We start from the raw sequence: 15,967 nt of genomic DNA on the forward strand, positions 1-15,967 counted from the left end.
GGCTGTGATTCTTATTCTAATTTGCTTCTTGCTAATATCTCCTATATAAGGTCTCCAGACATCTTTAGTTATAACACCCTGTAGTCCAGGGTCATCACTTTCTGAATCATTCACCTTTTAATCTGATACCTTCTAGTTTGGTCTCTGCCCAAAGGCAATTTTTTAAAGTTTTTTTTTTTTTTAAGTTTGATCAGAATGCCTTCAGGCCAGGGCATGAGAGTTCAACAGTGGAGCAAGAATACGTAAACCCACAGAGGAGCTTGGAAAGTATGTGCACTGATTAACTCCAGACTTCTGTTTTTCCTAGACAATTAAATGCAAAGGCCCCTAGCATTAGGGTTGTGAGATCAAGGGCCCAGGAATAAGTGAACTTGGCTGTGTTGTACATAGGCTGATGTCAGTTATTCTTTTCCTCATGAAATGTAAACTTTAAAGTGTTGTGTTCTAACAACATAACATTAAGGTTTACATTTAATCTATTTTTTAAAGGTAGTAATGTGCTGAATAGCACCCCCCCACCACACACTCCCCATAGTCAGATTAAGAGGGGTATCAAAACAGATTATTAAAGTGACTTGCAAAAGGTGACAAGATGGAGTTCATCTTGCCCATTAATTCTGACTGTATTTAAAGGTTGGTATCTTCCTTTGAAACAGAAGACAAGAAGGGTTAAAGAGCTTAAATTGGAAATTGACAGATCCTAAGATCCTCCCACAGCAGTACAGAGGGTTTGCCCTGGCCTCTGGTTGCACTCCTTACTCCTGGGGGAATTCCGCACCACTGCACAATGCAGAATTTTGCAGAAATTAATGTTGTGTGCACAGAATTTTCTTTCTCTCCCCCACCCCCCCAAGTAATGGGCTGCAGTGCTGCTAGCTGCCACTAGGGGCTGCTGGACCCAGCAGAGCCCAGCTCACAAATAAAAGACAGGGCAGTGGGAGGGAACTGGAGGGTTCCAGTCAGCTGCAGTTCCCAGCAAGCCCTGAAGGAAGGAGGCAGCGGTGCACAGGAAACTGTGCAAGCCCAGGACCCAGCATCAGACTGTTTATCCCTCTGGATCCCTGCGCTCTAGGGGTAGAAGGTGTGAATGCCTGGGCCAGGCCGGGGCGCCCACAGCTGGCATATTGGGGGGTAGGCAGTGTATCTGTCAGGGCGGGGGGCTTGCAACTGGGCTCTGGAGGGGAGAGGGTGTGAGTGTCTAGGCGGGGTGGAGGGGGGGTTGCAGCAGGGCTCTGCGAGGGGGGGGGGTGAGTGTCTGGGCTCAGGTGGGACATGGCTGGGCTCTGGGGGGAGAAGAGGTGCCTGGCCCATCTGGCTGGACTCTGGGGGGCGACGGGGGGGGTAGAGAAATAGGAACTGTGTTGTTTTAGGGGTTTCTTTAACTCTCTACTCCTGGGGAAAATTTTGTCTGTATTGTTACAGGTATTCGAAATAAAGTACCGAAATAATTGAAACTGGCATGATTATATAGTGTTATTTTGCCAATAAATTTTGCAGAATCTTTAATTTTTTGGCGCAGAATTCCCCCAGGAATAACACCTGGTGTAAATTCCCTCTCAAAAAGCCCTATTGCAAGTCTAGTTAAACTTTTGTTCTTAAAAGATACCTCGACAAAAAAATCCGTGTCCCTTGATGGAATCTTTGAGTCCGAATCACTTCCTGAAACACACAAACTTGAACTCTTATTTTTAAAAGTAATGTAGTAACACATTAAACTCTCCCTCCTGTTTCTGCTTTTGCTGCAGAGGTTGGTTACTTTAATATCCCTTCTTCCTGCAGGAGCGCTTTCTCTTTGGATGAGGAGTGTTAGCTCCATGCATGTGATGCAGAGCACCAGGGGGACAGACTTGCTTCGGTGGTCTTGCTACGTGGCTTGTATGGTTGCTTGGTTGTTGCCCTTGTGGCTTTGCTACGTGGAATCTGGGAAGCGGTGGCAGTAGCTCTGGTCTCACCATGGTGATGGCATCTCTTGCAGGCTGCTGGAAGCAGATTCCAAGTCCATGCGCTCCATGAATGGCTCCCGCAGGAACAGCGGCTCCTCCTTAGTCTCCAGCTCCTCAGCCTCCTCAAACCTGAGCCACCTCGAGGAGGACACCTGGATCCTATGGGGGAGGATTGTCAATGAATGGGATGAATGGCGGAAGAAGAAAGAGAAACTGCTGAAGGTGAGGAAAGAGGGCAGGTTAGCGAGAAATTGAGAGGCTGATAGCACAGACATCCCCCACTCCCCATGCTCATTCCCAACAAAATCTGAGATTCTTTTCAGGATCAAAGGTGGTTTGATTTCCTCTGTGGCTCTAACCCTGTCCTAGGACTTGCCACAAACATTCTTTCTCTACTCACCCCCATGTCTATCCATCTCAATCACAAGTGAGAAAGGATGGGCCCTCTTCAGAGCCCTCTGCAGCATCCCAAACCCTTGCCAGCAAGTGCATCAGCACAAGCTCATGCAGAGGATTGAACCCCACTCACCCCTTGTGGCACAAAGAGGGGCCACACAAAATACCAGGATTTTGGAACGTTCTCCCATGCTGGCTCATGATCTGCCATACCTTGCTTTTCACCAGGAGCTTATACGGAAAGGAATCCCACACCACTTCCGAGCCATTGTATGGCAGCTTCTATGCAGTGCCACAGATATGCCTGTCAAGAACCAGTATTCAGAGCTGCTGAAGATGTCTTCCCCCTGCGAGAAGCTGATCCGGAGGGACATAGCCCGCACATATCCTGAGCATGAGTTCTTCAAGGGACAGGACAGCCTAGGCCAAGAGGTCCTTTTCAATGTCATGAAGGTAAGAAGGAACCACCTGTAATGGTCACGTTGGAGGGCAGTATCTAGCATATGAGCAGATTGTGTATGTGAGCCATGGCAGCACATGATGCAAGCACTGCACTCTCTGAGTGAGCGTACAGTCAGAAAAGTGACTCAGTGGAAGCTACATAAGTTCCATTTCACGGTCTTGAATGACAGGTCTGTGACAGAGTAAACTCTCATATGGGGCGAGAGGGGGCGTGAAAACCCCAAGCCCTGTAAGAAGCACGTCTTACCAGGAAGTAATCTGAAGAGAGTTTGAACCTACCTCAAGTTAGGGTGTGATCCAGCTGATTTCACTCACTGTTAGAACAGGGGAGGGAGCCTTGGCTATTAGTAGTCTTTAGCAAAGCATGCTGGGAGTCAGGAGTCTGGGCCCTAAAAAGTACAGGTACTTCCTAGTCAGGAGGAGGGAGAGCCCGCGTCAGAAAAAGGGCTGCTTGCTAAGGGAATGCTCAGAGGAATAATACCAGGCAGCCCAGGCACCAACTTTCCTCGGCGCCGCCGGTGGGTGCTCGCACCCCCCTGACTCAGCCCCCTTCCTGCTCCCTTGGACTCCTCCCCAAATTCCTGCCCCAGCCCTACCTCTTCGCCCAGCGTGCTGTATTTCCCATTTCCCTCCCAGTGCTTACCGCCCAAAACAGCTGTTTTGCAGCACAAGAGCTGGGAGCCAGGGGGAGAAGCGGAGCTGCGGCACGCTCAGGGGAGGAGGCAGAGGTGAGCTGGGATGGGGAGCTGCCGGTGGGTGCTCCAGCCCCGGAGCACCCACGGAGTCAGCGCCTATGCCAGGCAGGGGATGCTATCTGAAGGATCTGGGAAGATTAAACCTGTGGGTATGTACAAAATAAGGGGTTGGAGAGGTTCTCTTGCGTGAAGCCTGTATTGACTGTGTACCAAAGATGTTGGGGCATGATATTACTAAATACTTCAAGGGGACTAGGCTACAGAACATTCTCCAGAGAGTATCTGTTAGGGGGCTTTTTCCTTCACCTACTTACTTCCCTGGTCCTTCTCGCAGATAACAGAGAGCAACAATACCCAGAGTCCAAAGGTGCAAACAATTCGATGTTTATTGGGGTGAACTTCCAGCAAGCATGATTCCAGTTTCCTTCCTTAGTGTCCCCCTTCCCAGCTCTGACACCACAGAGCCTTACACCTGTGTCCCTGCTCCCATTCCTGCCCTTAGCCAAACAGGATTCCAATTTCCCCACCTCCATTTCCTGTTCCCATTTCCCCCACCCACCCACCCACTTCCTGATTGACTGCAGACTATATATGAAACTTGAGTTCTGCTTAGCTATACCTTAACCAATCATTTTACTGAAATTAACTAACCAATCCTAACATATTGTAACATGATTATTTAACCAGTTATATCCCACCACCTTAATTAGTTTACATCCAGCAAAATTAATTATACAGCAGACAGAAACAATCACAGAACCAGACAGAGATTATACAGACAAACAATGGGGAAATGGGAACTACAGTGATAGAACAAACACAGAAATAAATTTGTTAGTCTCTAAGGTGCCACAAGTGCTCCTTTTCTTTTTGTGAATACAGACTAACACGGCTGCTACTCTGAAAACAGAAATGAGGATTTCACATCCCAGCTATTGATAAGTGAGTTCTTGCCAGACAGGATGCTATCAAACTAAGTTTCCTTTTACATCTTCTAGGCCCTTCCCTTTCTCTTGAGGTGATAGGCATTATCAGGACAGGATTGTGTTCCTAACAGCCCAATAACACCTTATTTCAATGTGACTAGTTTGGAATGTGAGGAGGTGACTGGTCGCTTCCCAACTTATGACTGCTTCTGCTGCTTAGCCAAAGGCCTTAGCCTAAGAACAGGGCCTCAGATTGTCACAGTAAGAGAAGGACCTTACACTGGCAGACAGTGATTTTGATTCTTTCTTTTATACGTCTATAACTAGCCAAGTGATAAGAATACACCTAAATTCTTAGAGTCTAGGCCTTTACAGACGGGCCTGAATATCTATATCCTAACAGTATCCTCCTCCATCTGTCTTCCCCATCATTTTCATTATGTCCTGACCCATCACTGAGAAGCTGGTGACAACTTCAGCCAGGGAACTCTCTTCCTCCCGCCCCTCATATCATCCCCAATGATGATGTCTGACAGGATGAGGAAGACTAATACCCAGATCGTTCTGCTGTAACTTTATGGGTCTTGCAGGTCTAACAGGAACCTGAGTAACTTGTCAGTTTCATCTGACTTAGGGAGATGGTGTAAGAAGGGACCATGTATACCAAGTTGTTCTTCTAGCTGTAAAGGCGTATTAAATGAAAACACCCTATCAACTGCAAATCACTGCAGCATGCTTTCCCCTTAAAACACGGAGTGTGTTTTTTGCCTGTCAAATAAGGAAAATGGGCTTAGAAAGAGGGGGGCTAATAAAGCACCTGAGAAATGAGAGACAATTTCCCTTTAAGGTCTCATTGCAATCTCAGGACCTTTGCCACAGCCTGGGTGTCAATTCTTATCTCTTGTTGCATAAATACAGTGGAGAGCTGTATACAGTGGTTTAAAGCTCTTCAATTTTCTCTGGTGAAATTATGCTTTTGGTGATACATCAGCAAAGTGTCTCAATTATTAAACAATGGATGAAAGCACATTCCTCTGGAATGTAAAGGTGTTGGAGTTTGAAGTCTTCTAAAGCACTTTGAGATCTATGATGAAAAGTGCTGCGTAAGAGCTAGATATTGTCTCACCAAGAACAGGTACGCCCCATGGGCAGCCACCATACAAACTTCCCCTGCCAATATGCTGCCTTGTTCTAGAAAGACTCTCAAAGGACTTCAGGGTTCTCCAGTCTCCATAGCTCATTCAGTGGTTGGCTCCGAGGCTCCCAATCAGAAGGCCGATTGCAATGATGGTTTCTGGGTGCTCGGTAGTCTACGACAAACCAGTTGAGCCCACAAACTCATTTCATGTGGCCTCGACACCAATCTGAGACTTCTGTGGAAACATCAGAGTCCTGAAGTAGCCAATCCAGCTATTGGAGAGCAAGCTGGATTATGCGTCAACAGTATTGTTTGGTAAATTCCAACTGTAAAATCTCTGTTACTGGGGCCGAGGGTGGAGGCAGGGAGAACCCACTTGAATATGACCTCCCAGTGAGAGTTTGCAAGCACTGGTGGTTACAGAAATCTTAATAAACTTAGTGCTGGGAATTGAGCAGTTGTGATCTGGGAGCCCTTGAGGGACAATAAATACAGCATCTCACATTTATAATGTACCCTCTTCTTTCTGTTTTTTAGTAGCCATTTCTTTCAGCCCTACCTCCCAGTGGCTGCCTTGCATTAGTGGTATCACAAATTTCAGAGTAACAGCCGTGTTAGTCTGTATTCGCAAAAAGAAAAGGAGTACTTGTGGCACCTTAGAGTCTAACCAATTTATTTGTAGCTCACGAAAGCTTATGCTCAAATAAATTGGTTAGTCTCTAAGGTGCTACAAGTCCTCCTTTTCTTTTTGGTATCACAAATGACACCTTGGTCACAAACATACTGACCATCACCAGGGGGCATCTTAGATATGCTAGTAATATAAAGCTTTGTCTCCATGTGCATTTCACAGCGATTCTCTTCAGCTTTCCGGTTGAGAGTTGGACTTTGAGCTGCTTTGCTATGCAGGCAGGTTTCTTCCCTTATTGGGACATAACTCCTCATTCTCATCAGTGGCTGTTAGGGGCCTGGCTTAGGGAGAGAACGGAATCCTTTAAACGTTAGTGGGATCTAATCTCTGATTATGGCCTTCAGTTTGTATGTTCTTTTCTATTTAGTTTTTCTTATCTCTGAATAAATGTTGTGGGAAAGGCACAGATTGTCCCCACCCTCCCATTGAAGTTTTCTGTGGATTTAATTTAAATTTGTAGTGATAACTTCATTACATTCCAAGAAATCAATTTTTATGCACTTGCAGAGAGAGATGAGCGAGACCTATTTGTGCTATGGTTCTGTGGCTGGAATCTCATTGGAATAAATATGGCTGCAGTGAGGGCATTTTAGACTCTGTTACGTGTCCCATGTGTGTTTGGCAAGTGCACTCTTTCTACCTAAAAGCGGCAAAGAGTCCTGTGGCACCTTATAGACTAACAGACGTATTGGAGCATAAGCCTTCGTGGGTAAATACCCACTACGTCGGATGCTTTCTACCTAGTTGCTTTTCTGACAGTAACTGGATGTTGATTTAAGTTCTGTTTCTTATCAGACCCTGCTGTAGACAGTAATGTAGCTTTGTGGTATTTAAAGCACTACATTTGCTGGCTGCAATCCTGGGGCACAGGAGAGCACATTGTAGGCATAATATCATCTAAGATATGTTTCTCTGCATGTGGGTGGGGGGGGCAGGGTGGGTTGCATAGAAATACTTAAGCTACTTCCTGGTCCTAAAACGAAGTATCCTTTTCCAAGTTTCTTCCTCTGATCTCCAACCCCAATGACCCTTGGTTTTGTTGCCTTACTCCTTGCCCTTTTGTTCTCTTCTAAGTAATTATCACTTGTGTCTCAGTATGTTCCGTCAGAGCTCTGTAGCTCCCCTGCAGGACTCTAGAGATGGTATCCCTGTCTGCATCACACTCAAGCACTCTCTCTTCCAGGCCTATTCCCTAGTGGACCGTGAGGTTGGATATTGTCAGGGCAGCGCATTCATCGTGGGATTGCTGCTAATGCAGGTTGGTATGAGTGGAGATCATATAACAGGAGAATATGCAGCATCGGTCCCACCAAAATTGCTAGCCCAAAGCTCTTCCCAGTTCAGTTAATTGCTGTGGAAATGCCACAGGATCTTTAACTTCCCCCTGAGACTTGGCAGAAGGGACTTGGTTTAATGGCTCACTCAAAGGACCCCTGATGCTTACTGCACTGTCAGTACAAATGCAAATCCGGGGACCAGAGTTAGTGACCTTCTGGACTGTGAATGCAGCCAGCTTGAGCTGTGCTGACTTGTTTCTGGTTTTCTGCCATTTCTGGAACGTGTCCTCGCTTGGGTGCTGGAGTGCCTTTTTTAGGGAACAGGAATTTTCCATTGACATTGAGCATAAAATATGGCATCCTTCCTGCATTTGTGTAACAAAGCAAAGCCTTTTAAAAGCCCAAATCCACTACCTCGCCCTGTGAAACACCGTGGAGGGTTTTAAGGAGGGACTTTTAAAGGTGAAAAGCTAATACAGTACTTGTTTTGTCATGAACCGGTGCTGGAAATGCCTCTCAAACACTTCACAGGTGAATCGACACACTTGCATCTGGCCAGGAATTTAGATGTTTCCTCTCATAATCAGCAAACCACTTGGAAAATGTTTTGAATATTCCTTTGTTTCCTCATCGCCTGTTTTGACCCTTACCTCACACCAGTGATCCCTAAAACCAGGAATGAAAGGAAGTGGGGGAGAAAAGTCATTGGGCCTCCCCTTTACCTTTTTAGAACCTCTCTAGATCAGACTAATCTGTTCGTAAAGTCCAGCATAAATTTATGGTACGCTCTGTACAAATGACATGTAAAATCAATACAGACCTACTGGGGAGAAGAGGGCCCAGCATGGCAAGGTACTATTCAGTTTGCGAGTGGGATTACATTCTCCGCTGGGAATGTGTTTTATCTGAGCAGTCGCTGGCCACTCTATTTTCCTGCTGCTTCCATGTGATCGCTGCCCAGAAGTGTCAGGAATCAAACCCAAATGTAAAGCATTGTTCTATGTAAAGCTGCTCCACCTCTTGTAACAAGTGTTTGTATGATCTACGTTAGAGCATCGTTCTGGGTCAGTTCTGTGCCAGGTTCTGTTGAGGGACTAATGTGGGATTTGTCTCGTTTTGAACCTGTAGATGCCTGAAGAAGAGGCTTTCTGTGTATTTGTGCGACTGATGCAGGAATATCGATTACGAGAGCTATTCAAACCCAGCATGGCCGAGCTAGGCCTCTGCATCTACCAGTTTGAGTACATGCTGCAGGTAAATACAGTGAGGAGACCAGGGTGATAGTAGCTTAGACAATGAGACCATGTGATCCAGAGTAGTAGCAGGCTAACTATGAGGAACTGGCCAGTGGTTTCTTTGTGCACATAATGGTCTGTGAATCCAAGCTGGAGAAGTCTGGCTCCTTTCTAGATTCCCCTGGGAATGTCAGAGAAGACCAGAGCGGCTAATGGAATTGGTTCCGGCAATAAAGTCCTTAGCTCTGATTGTTCAGAGCCTCCTCTGGCCAAGAGCATCCCATATCCCAGAGGGGATGGCGGAACCCAGTTGGCTGTAATTAGCAGGCATTTTACTACTGCTGCTGTGTCTTTCTCATATTCAGGAGCAGCTGCCTGAGCTGAACATCCACTTCCGCTCCCAGAGTTTCCTCACCTCCATGTACTCCTCATCCTGGTTTCTCACACTCTTCCTCACAACCTTCCCTCTGCCTGTGGCCACCCGAGTGTTTGACATCTTCATGTATGAGGTAAAGTGCTTCATACCAGGACGACTGGGGGCATGATCATGGGCTCAGAGGGATTTCTGATACTCAGTGGGAGCAGCTGCTTTTCTCAGTGCAGTGTTCAAAAGCAATGATGCCAGCGTCTGGGATGGATTAATTGAGAACAAGATAAATCATTTTTAAAAAACACAGCTGAATTTTCTACTTGAATAGAAGGACCTCGTTCGATCTTGCTTGGGCTGGCTTGTAAAATAAGAAAGGAGTTTCCTGGCTACACAGTGCTTCAAGTGTTTTAAAACCCTGTGTCCTGGTTTTCCTTTTTTCCAATGACACTGAGCATCCCAAACTCCCATTGAATCTTTCATTCCTGGGTGACTAGATGAGATTACGCTGAAAATCAGCAATGATTAGCCCTGATGGACTAGCAAGGGGAACAGCTTAGTGGCAGGAGCCCTATACAGGTTATAAGGTGAGTCTCATCTTACGCGCATTTAACATGCGCAAATTCAGCTTTGCGCGGTAGGCAAATACAAAAAAAACAAAAGAGAAAATACTATAAATACTAGTAAATATTAAATACTATACCTGTAGTGCGGGCGATTCCACCTGCCATTACACTCAAAGTAATTTTGACTGTACGCAATTTTCACTTTACTTGCTGACCGTGGAACGTAACCCCAGCATAAGTTGAGGCTCGTCTGTACTGCACTTCACCCCTCCCCACTGAGTCTGGCCATGTTAGCAGAAGTATCCTTGGGCCATTAGCTGTTGTGTCTGTAAATTGGAGTCATTTCTATGTTAGCGGTGGCTAAACTGCAACACATGGAGTTCTGGGGAGACAAGTCCTAGTCAAAAAGAAAAGGAGGACTTGTGGCACCTTAGAGACTATCAGATTTATTTGAGCATAAGCTTTCGTGAGCTACAGCTCACTTCATCGGATGCATTCAGTGGAAAATACCGTGGGGAGATTTATATGCACAGAGAACATGAAACAATGGGTGTCACCATACACACTGTAATGAGTGATCACTTACGGTGAGCTATTACCAGTGGGGGGTGGGGAGGGAACCTTTTGTAGTGATAATCAAGGTGGGCCATTTCCAGCAGTTGACAAGAACGTCTGAGGAACAGTGGGGGGTGGGTGGGGAGAATAAACCAGGGGAAATAGTTTTACTTTGCGTAATGACCCATCCACTCCCAATCTCTATTCAAGCCTAAGTTAATTGTATCCAGTTTGCAAATTAATTCCAATTCAGCAGTCTCTCGTTGGAGTACGTTTTTGAAGTTTTTTTGTTGAAGAATTGCCACTTTTAGGTCTGTAATCGAGTGACCAAAGAGATTGAAGTGTTCTCCGACTGGTTTTTGAATGTTATAATTCTTGACGTCTGATTTGTGTCCATTTATTGTTTTACGTAGAGACTGTCCAGTTTGACCAATGTACATGGCAGAGGGGCATTGCTGGCACATGATGGCATATATCACATTGGTAGATGTGCAGGTGAACGAGCCTCTGATAGTGTGGCTGATGTGATTAGGCCCTATGATGGTGTCCCCTGAATAGATATGTGGACACAGTTGGCAAAGGGCTTTGTTGCAAGGATAGGTTCCTGGGTTAGTGGTTCTGTTGTGTGGTGTGTGGTTGCTGGTGAGTATTTGCTTCAGGTTGGGGGGCTGTCTGTAAGCAAGGACTGGCCTGTCTCCCAAGATCTGTGAGGGTGATGAGTCGTCCTTCAGGATAGGCTGTAGATCCTTAATGATGCGTTGGAGGGGTTTTAGTTGGGGGCTGAAGGTGATGGCTAGTGGCGTTCTGTTTATTTTCTTTGTTGGGCCTGTCCTGTAGTAGGTGACTTCTGGGTACTCTTCTGGCTCTGTCAGTCTTTCTTCACTTCAGCATTGTAGTTGTAAGAATGCTTGATAGAGATCTTGTAGGCGTTTGCCTCTGTCAGAGGGGTTGGAGCAAATGCGGTTGTATCGTAGAGCTTGGCTGTAGAAAATGGATCGTGTGGTGTGGTCTGGATGAAAACTGGAGGCATGTAGGTAAGGATAATGATCAGTAGGTTTCCGGTATAGGGTGGTGTTTATGTGACCATCGCTTATTAGCACCATAGTGTCCAGGAAGTGGATCTCTTGTATGGACTGGTCCAGGCTGAGGTTGATGATGGGATGGAAATTGTTGAAATCATGGTGGAATTCCTCAAGGGCTTCTTTTCCATGGGTCCAGATGATGATGATGTCATCAATGTAGCGCAAGTAGAGTAGGGGCATTAGGGGATGAGAGCTGAGGAAGCGTTGTTCTAAGTCAGCCATAAAAATGTTGGCATACTGTGGGGCCATGCAGGTACGCATAGCAATGCTGCTGATTTGAAGGTATATATTTTCCCCAAATGTGAAATAGTTATGGGTGAGGACAAAGTCACAAAGTTCAGCCATCAAGTTTGCCGTGACATTATCGGGGATAGTGTTCCTGATGGCTTGTAGTCCATCTTTGTGTGGAATGTTGGTGTAGAGGGCTTCTACATCCAGAGTGGCCAGGATGGTGTTTTCAGGAAGATCACCGATGGATTGTAGTTTCCTCAGGAAATCAGTGGTGTCTCGAAGATAGCTGGGAGTGCTGGTAGCGTAGGGCCTGAGGAGGGAGTCTACATAGCCAGACAATCCTGCTGTCAGGGTGCCAATGCCTGAGATGATGGGGCATCCAGGATTTCCAGGTTTATGGATCTTGGGTAGCAGAGAATACCCCAAAGGTCGGGGTTCCAGGGGTGTGTCTGTGCGGATTTGTTCTTGTGCTTTTTCAGGGAGTTTCTTGAGCAAATGTTGTAGTTTCTTTTGAAGGACGACCCATCACTCTCTCAGATCTTGGGAGACGGCCCGTCCTTGCTTACAGACAGCCCCCCAACCTGAAGCAAATACTCACCAGCAACCACACAACAGAACCACTAACCCAGGAACCTATCCTTGCAACAAAGCCCTTTGCCAACTGTGTCCACATATCTATTCAGGGGACACCATCATAGGGCCTAATCACATCAGCCACACTATCAGAGGCTCGTTCACCTGCACATCTACCAATGTGATATATGCCATCATGTGCCAGCAATGCCCCTCTGCCATGTACATTGGTCAAACTGGACAGTCTCTACGTAAAACAATAAATGGACACAAATCAGACGTCAAGAATTATAACCATTCAAAAACCAGTCGGAGAACACTTCAATCTCTTTGGTCACTCGCTTACAGACCTAAAAGTGGCAATTCTTCAACAAAAAAACTTCAGAAACGTACTCCAACAAGAGACTGCTGAATTGGAATTAATTTGCAAACTGGATACAATTAACTTAGGCTTGAATAGAGACTGGGAGTGGATGGGTCATTACGCAAAGTAAAACTATTTCCCCTGGTTTATTCTCCCCACCCACCCCCCACTGTTCCTCAGACGTTCTTGTCAACTGCTGGAAATGGCCCACCTTGATTATCACTACAAAATTGATTGTCACCCCCCGCTCTCCTGCTGGTAATAGCTCACCTTACCTGATCACTCTTCATCAAGTGATGAAGTGAGCTGTAGCTCACGAAAGCTTATGCTCAAATAAATTTGTTAGTGTCTAAGGTGCCACAAGTCCTCCTGTTCTTTTTGCGAATACAGACTAACATGGCTGCTACTCTAAGTCGTAGTCAGCCTTCTTGATCCGAGGGGCATGGCTGACCAGACGCACACTCAGGATGAGGTATTTGCATACGCCCATTTTCCGCAAGTTAGTTTGCCCTCCCTAAGCCTGGCAAGTTGCCTTTAGGAACCATTGAGCTGGTCAGAGTTCGGGTTCCCCACACAGCATGTGCAAATATGAGATGTAAGCTTTAACTTGTAGCCGATCCTGAGGAAACTGACAGTTTTCCCCCAGTGAGGCTTTTGCATGACCCACTAGAAATTCAGGGCCTACTTCTCAGTTCTGCTATGTGGCTCTGGCAGTGAAGTTCCTGTGTCGTCATTGCTCTGGCAGGTTAAAGGGAGCTTAGTGTGGGCATAAATTACATTTACTTTAAGGTTCTTTTTATTGCCATAGTGATGTCCGGGCCTGGTTGTAAATGAGAATCAGGCCTTGAGTGCCTTTCCCTGTCGTCGTCCTCTCTGCATCTCTGAGCTTAGGCACCTAACTTTTTATTGCACTCTCAAATGCCACATGAGCCTTGTGTCTGGGGCTGAAACCTCTCTGTGCTTTGCCATAGGGGCTGGAGATCATCTTTCGTGTGGGGATGGCCCTCCTGCAGTTCAACCAGGCAGAGCTGATGCAGCTGGATATGGAGGGGATGTCGCAGGTCAGAGCAGCTCTGCATTGCACTCAAACTGCCCTCTCGGGAGGGGTTTATACTTCAGCCATGCAGTTGTGGTAGAAAGAAGCCCATAATTAGGGCTCTACCAAATTCATGGTCCATTTTTGTCAATTTCACAATCATAAGATTTTAGAAATTGTAAATTTCATAATTTCAGTGATTTAAATCTGAAATGTCATGGTGTTCTAATTGTAGGGGTCTTGACGCAAAAAGGAGTTGTGTGGAGGGGGTGTCACAAGGTTATTGTAGGGGGGGCGTTGTGATACTGCTACCCTTACTTCTGCGCTGCTGCTGATGGTGCTGCCTTCAGAGCTGGGCAGCTGGAGAGTGGCGGCTGCTGGCCGGGACCCCAGCTCTGAAGGCCGCACCGCCGCCAGCAGCTGCGCTGTAGTAAGGATAGCATGAGGTGGGCCCTCAGTCAGCAGCCGCCACTCTCCTGCCACCCAGCTCTGAAGGCAGCAGCACAGAAATAAGGGTGACATGGTATGGTATTGCCACCCTCACTTCCATGCTGCTGCTGGCGGGAGGGCTTCCTTCAGAGCTGGGCGCTTGGCCAACCGCTGCCACTCTCCAGCTGCCCAGCTCTGAAGGCTGTGCGGAAGTAAGGGTGGCAATACTGTGACACGCCCCGCCCCCTAAAAAAAATTACCTTGCAATGCCCCTACAACTCCCTTTTGGGTCAGGACCCCCCCGTTTGAGAAATGCTGGCCTCCTCAGTGAAATCGGTATAGTAGAAGTTAAAAACACACAAGACCAGATTTCACGGGTCTGTCGCATTTTTCATGGCCGTGAATTTGGTAGGGTCCTACCCATAATCCTGTTGAGCTCTGATTGGCTGGCCATGCTGTGATGCAGTAGGGAGAGGGGTGGATTGACCAGGGAATGTCGTCTAATTCTACTGGGACTGTCTGCACTGGGGGTGGGATAGCAGGGGATGGGCCTGTAACCTGAGCCAGGAAGGGGGTGGGGCCAAATGACACCTTTGCCCAGGAAACTGGACAAAGGCTAGAGGAGAGAGCCTACGGGAGGGGTTTTTGGTTTCAGTTTTGTGCTGGAAAGTAGGGGAACCCCAAGGCTGGGGTCTAAGCTCCCTGCCCCCCAGAAGGACTTGACTGAGAGGTCCTGGTTGTACCTACAAGCTCTGTTTTAGACTGTGTTCGTATTGTCCAATAAACCTTCCGTTTTGCTGGCTGGCTGAGAGTGACATTGAAACCCAGGAAGAGGGGTGCAGGGCCCTGACTCCCGCACACTCCCTGACACATGTCCGGTGTATAAATAGAAGATGCCCCGTATAACGCCCAAGGTCAGCCCATTTCCTAGTGACTGGCCCAGGCATCAGCGCAGAGTTGCCTGGAGCTCTTTTGGTGTAACGGTGCTGTGCTTCCAGCCATGAAGAGGCTCATCCTGTCATGCTTCTGAAACTCAATGGGCCAGGAGTCTGAGCAGCCTCTCTTACATCCTGCCGCCCTCTAGTCCCAGTCTAGCTCAAAACCTGAATCCAGATCTTTGTGAAAAGTGAGTTTAAGCAACTTCTACAGGCAGTTTCCTTTTTCCTTAGGCACAGTTTCAAAGGTGAGATGTGAAAGAATCACTAGATATTCTCACTCTCCAGACAGCAAAATAGTTGCCTGCAATGTGTACGGTTTATCCCAGCAGTGCCATGCACAGGGTTAATCTTACAACCCTGTAACCTGTAGCTCTTGTTCTGCTTAGACTGCAGATGATGCAGTACCAACATCTTGGCTGTGTGGGACCCACTGATGAGTCAAGCAATTGGTGGGAAGGGTGAATAGAACAATTACATCACAAGAGAATGCATTACTGTGTTAAATACAATTGGGCTTTGTGAGCCTGGTCCAACAGCAGTTACAGCTCTAACTCGCTGTGCTGTCCGTGTCGTGCACCAGACAGAAGGTGAAGAAGCACTTTCAGGCCTGCTGAGGTTGCAGAGTGATTTTTCCTTTCAGTCCCCCTGCAGCCTGGGCATGGGGCACTATGAGGCGTAACTTTCAGTTGTCCTGTTGGATTTGAGATGTCCTGAGACCAAACACATGAACATCCTCTGTGTGTTTGGAGCTGACAGTATTAGATAAACCTCTTGTGCCTGCCTTGTGCAGGAGCTCAGATCCTACAAGTCATGTCACCTGCCTGTCCCTCAGTTCTCCTAACTCACCCCTCTGGTGTTAAGATAAGGTTTGAAGATAAGAACTATAAAAATGCCAAGAGTGGTGCAGTGTCCATGCTGCCCTGTCAGCAGGAGCCTGTCCATGATCCTGGGCCATTAATTGGGGTAAGGGTGTAATCCCCTCCAGAATTCCTAGAAATACCCTCCTGTTTCTCTTCCTCCCCGGCTCCCCTTACTGACTCCAGCCATCCAGCTTCTTCTCATG

The 15,967-nt window shown here is 47.0% G+C and overlaps 1 protein-coding gene across 15 annotated transcripts in view; it reads left to right on the top strand.

Annotated features, from left to right (window-relative positions):
* Positions 1-15,967, top strand: part of EVI5L (ecotropic viral integration site 5 like) — an 82,628-nt gene that overhangs the window by 20,492 nt on the left and 46,169 nt on the right. For 13 of the 15 annotated variants that reach the window (XR_012155756.2, XR_012155755.2, XM_073319073.2 and 10 more), the window contains 6 exons: positions 1,976-2,165; positions 2,568-2,792; positions 7,435-7,509; positions 8,657-8,782; positions 9,129-9,272; positions 13,473-13,562. Coding sequence is in view for 13 of the 15 variants with exons in the window: in XM_073319073.2 (XP_073175174.1) it covers positions 1,976-2,165; positions 2,568-2,792; positions 7,435-7,509; positions 8,657-8,782; positions 9,129-9,272; positions 13,473-13,562 (850 nt within the window). In the remaining 2 variants the exon portion in view is untranslated. The remainder of the gene's footprint in view (positions 1-1,975; positions 2,166-2,567; positions 2,793-7,434; positions 7,510-8,656; positions 8,783-9,128; positions 9,273-13,472; positions 13,563-15,967) is intronic. The other 2 variants (XM_073319071.2, XM_073319079.2) reach the window with 2 other exon arrangements.

Source organism: Lepidochelys kempii, chromosome 20 (genome assembly GCF_965140285.1).
Source record: "Lepidochelys kempii isolate rLepKem1 chromosome 20, rLepKem1.hap1, whole genome shotgun sequence".
NCBI classification, from domain to species: Eukaryota; Metazoa; Chordata; order Testudines; family Cheloniidae; genus Lepidochelys; species Lepidochelys kempii.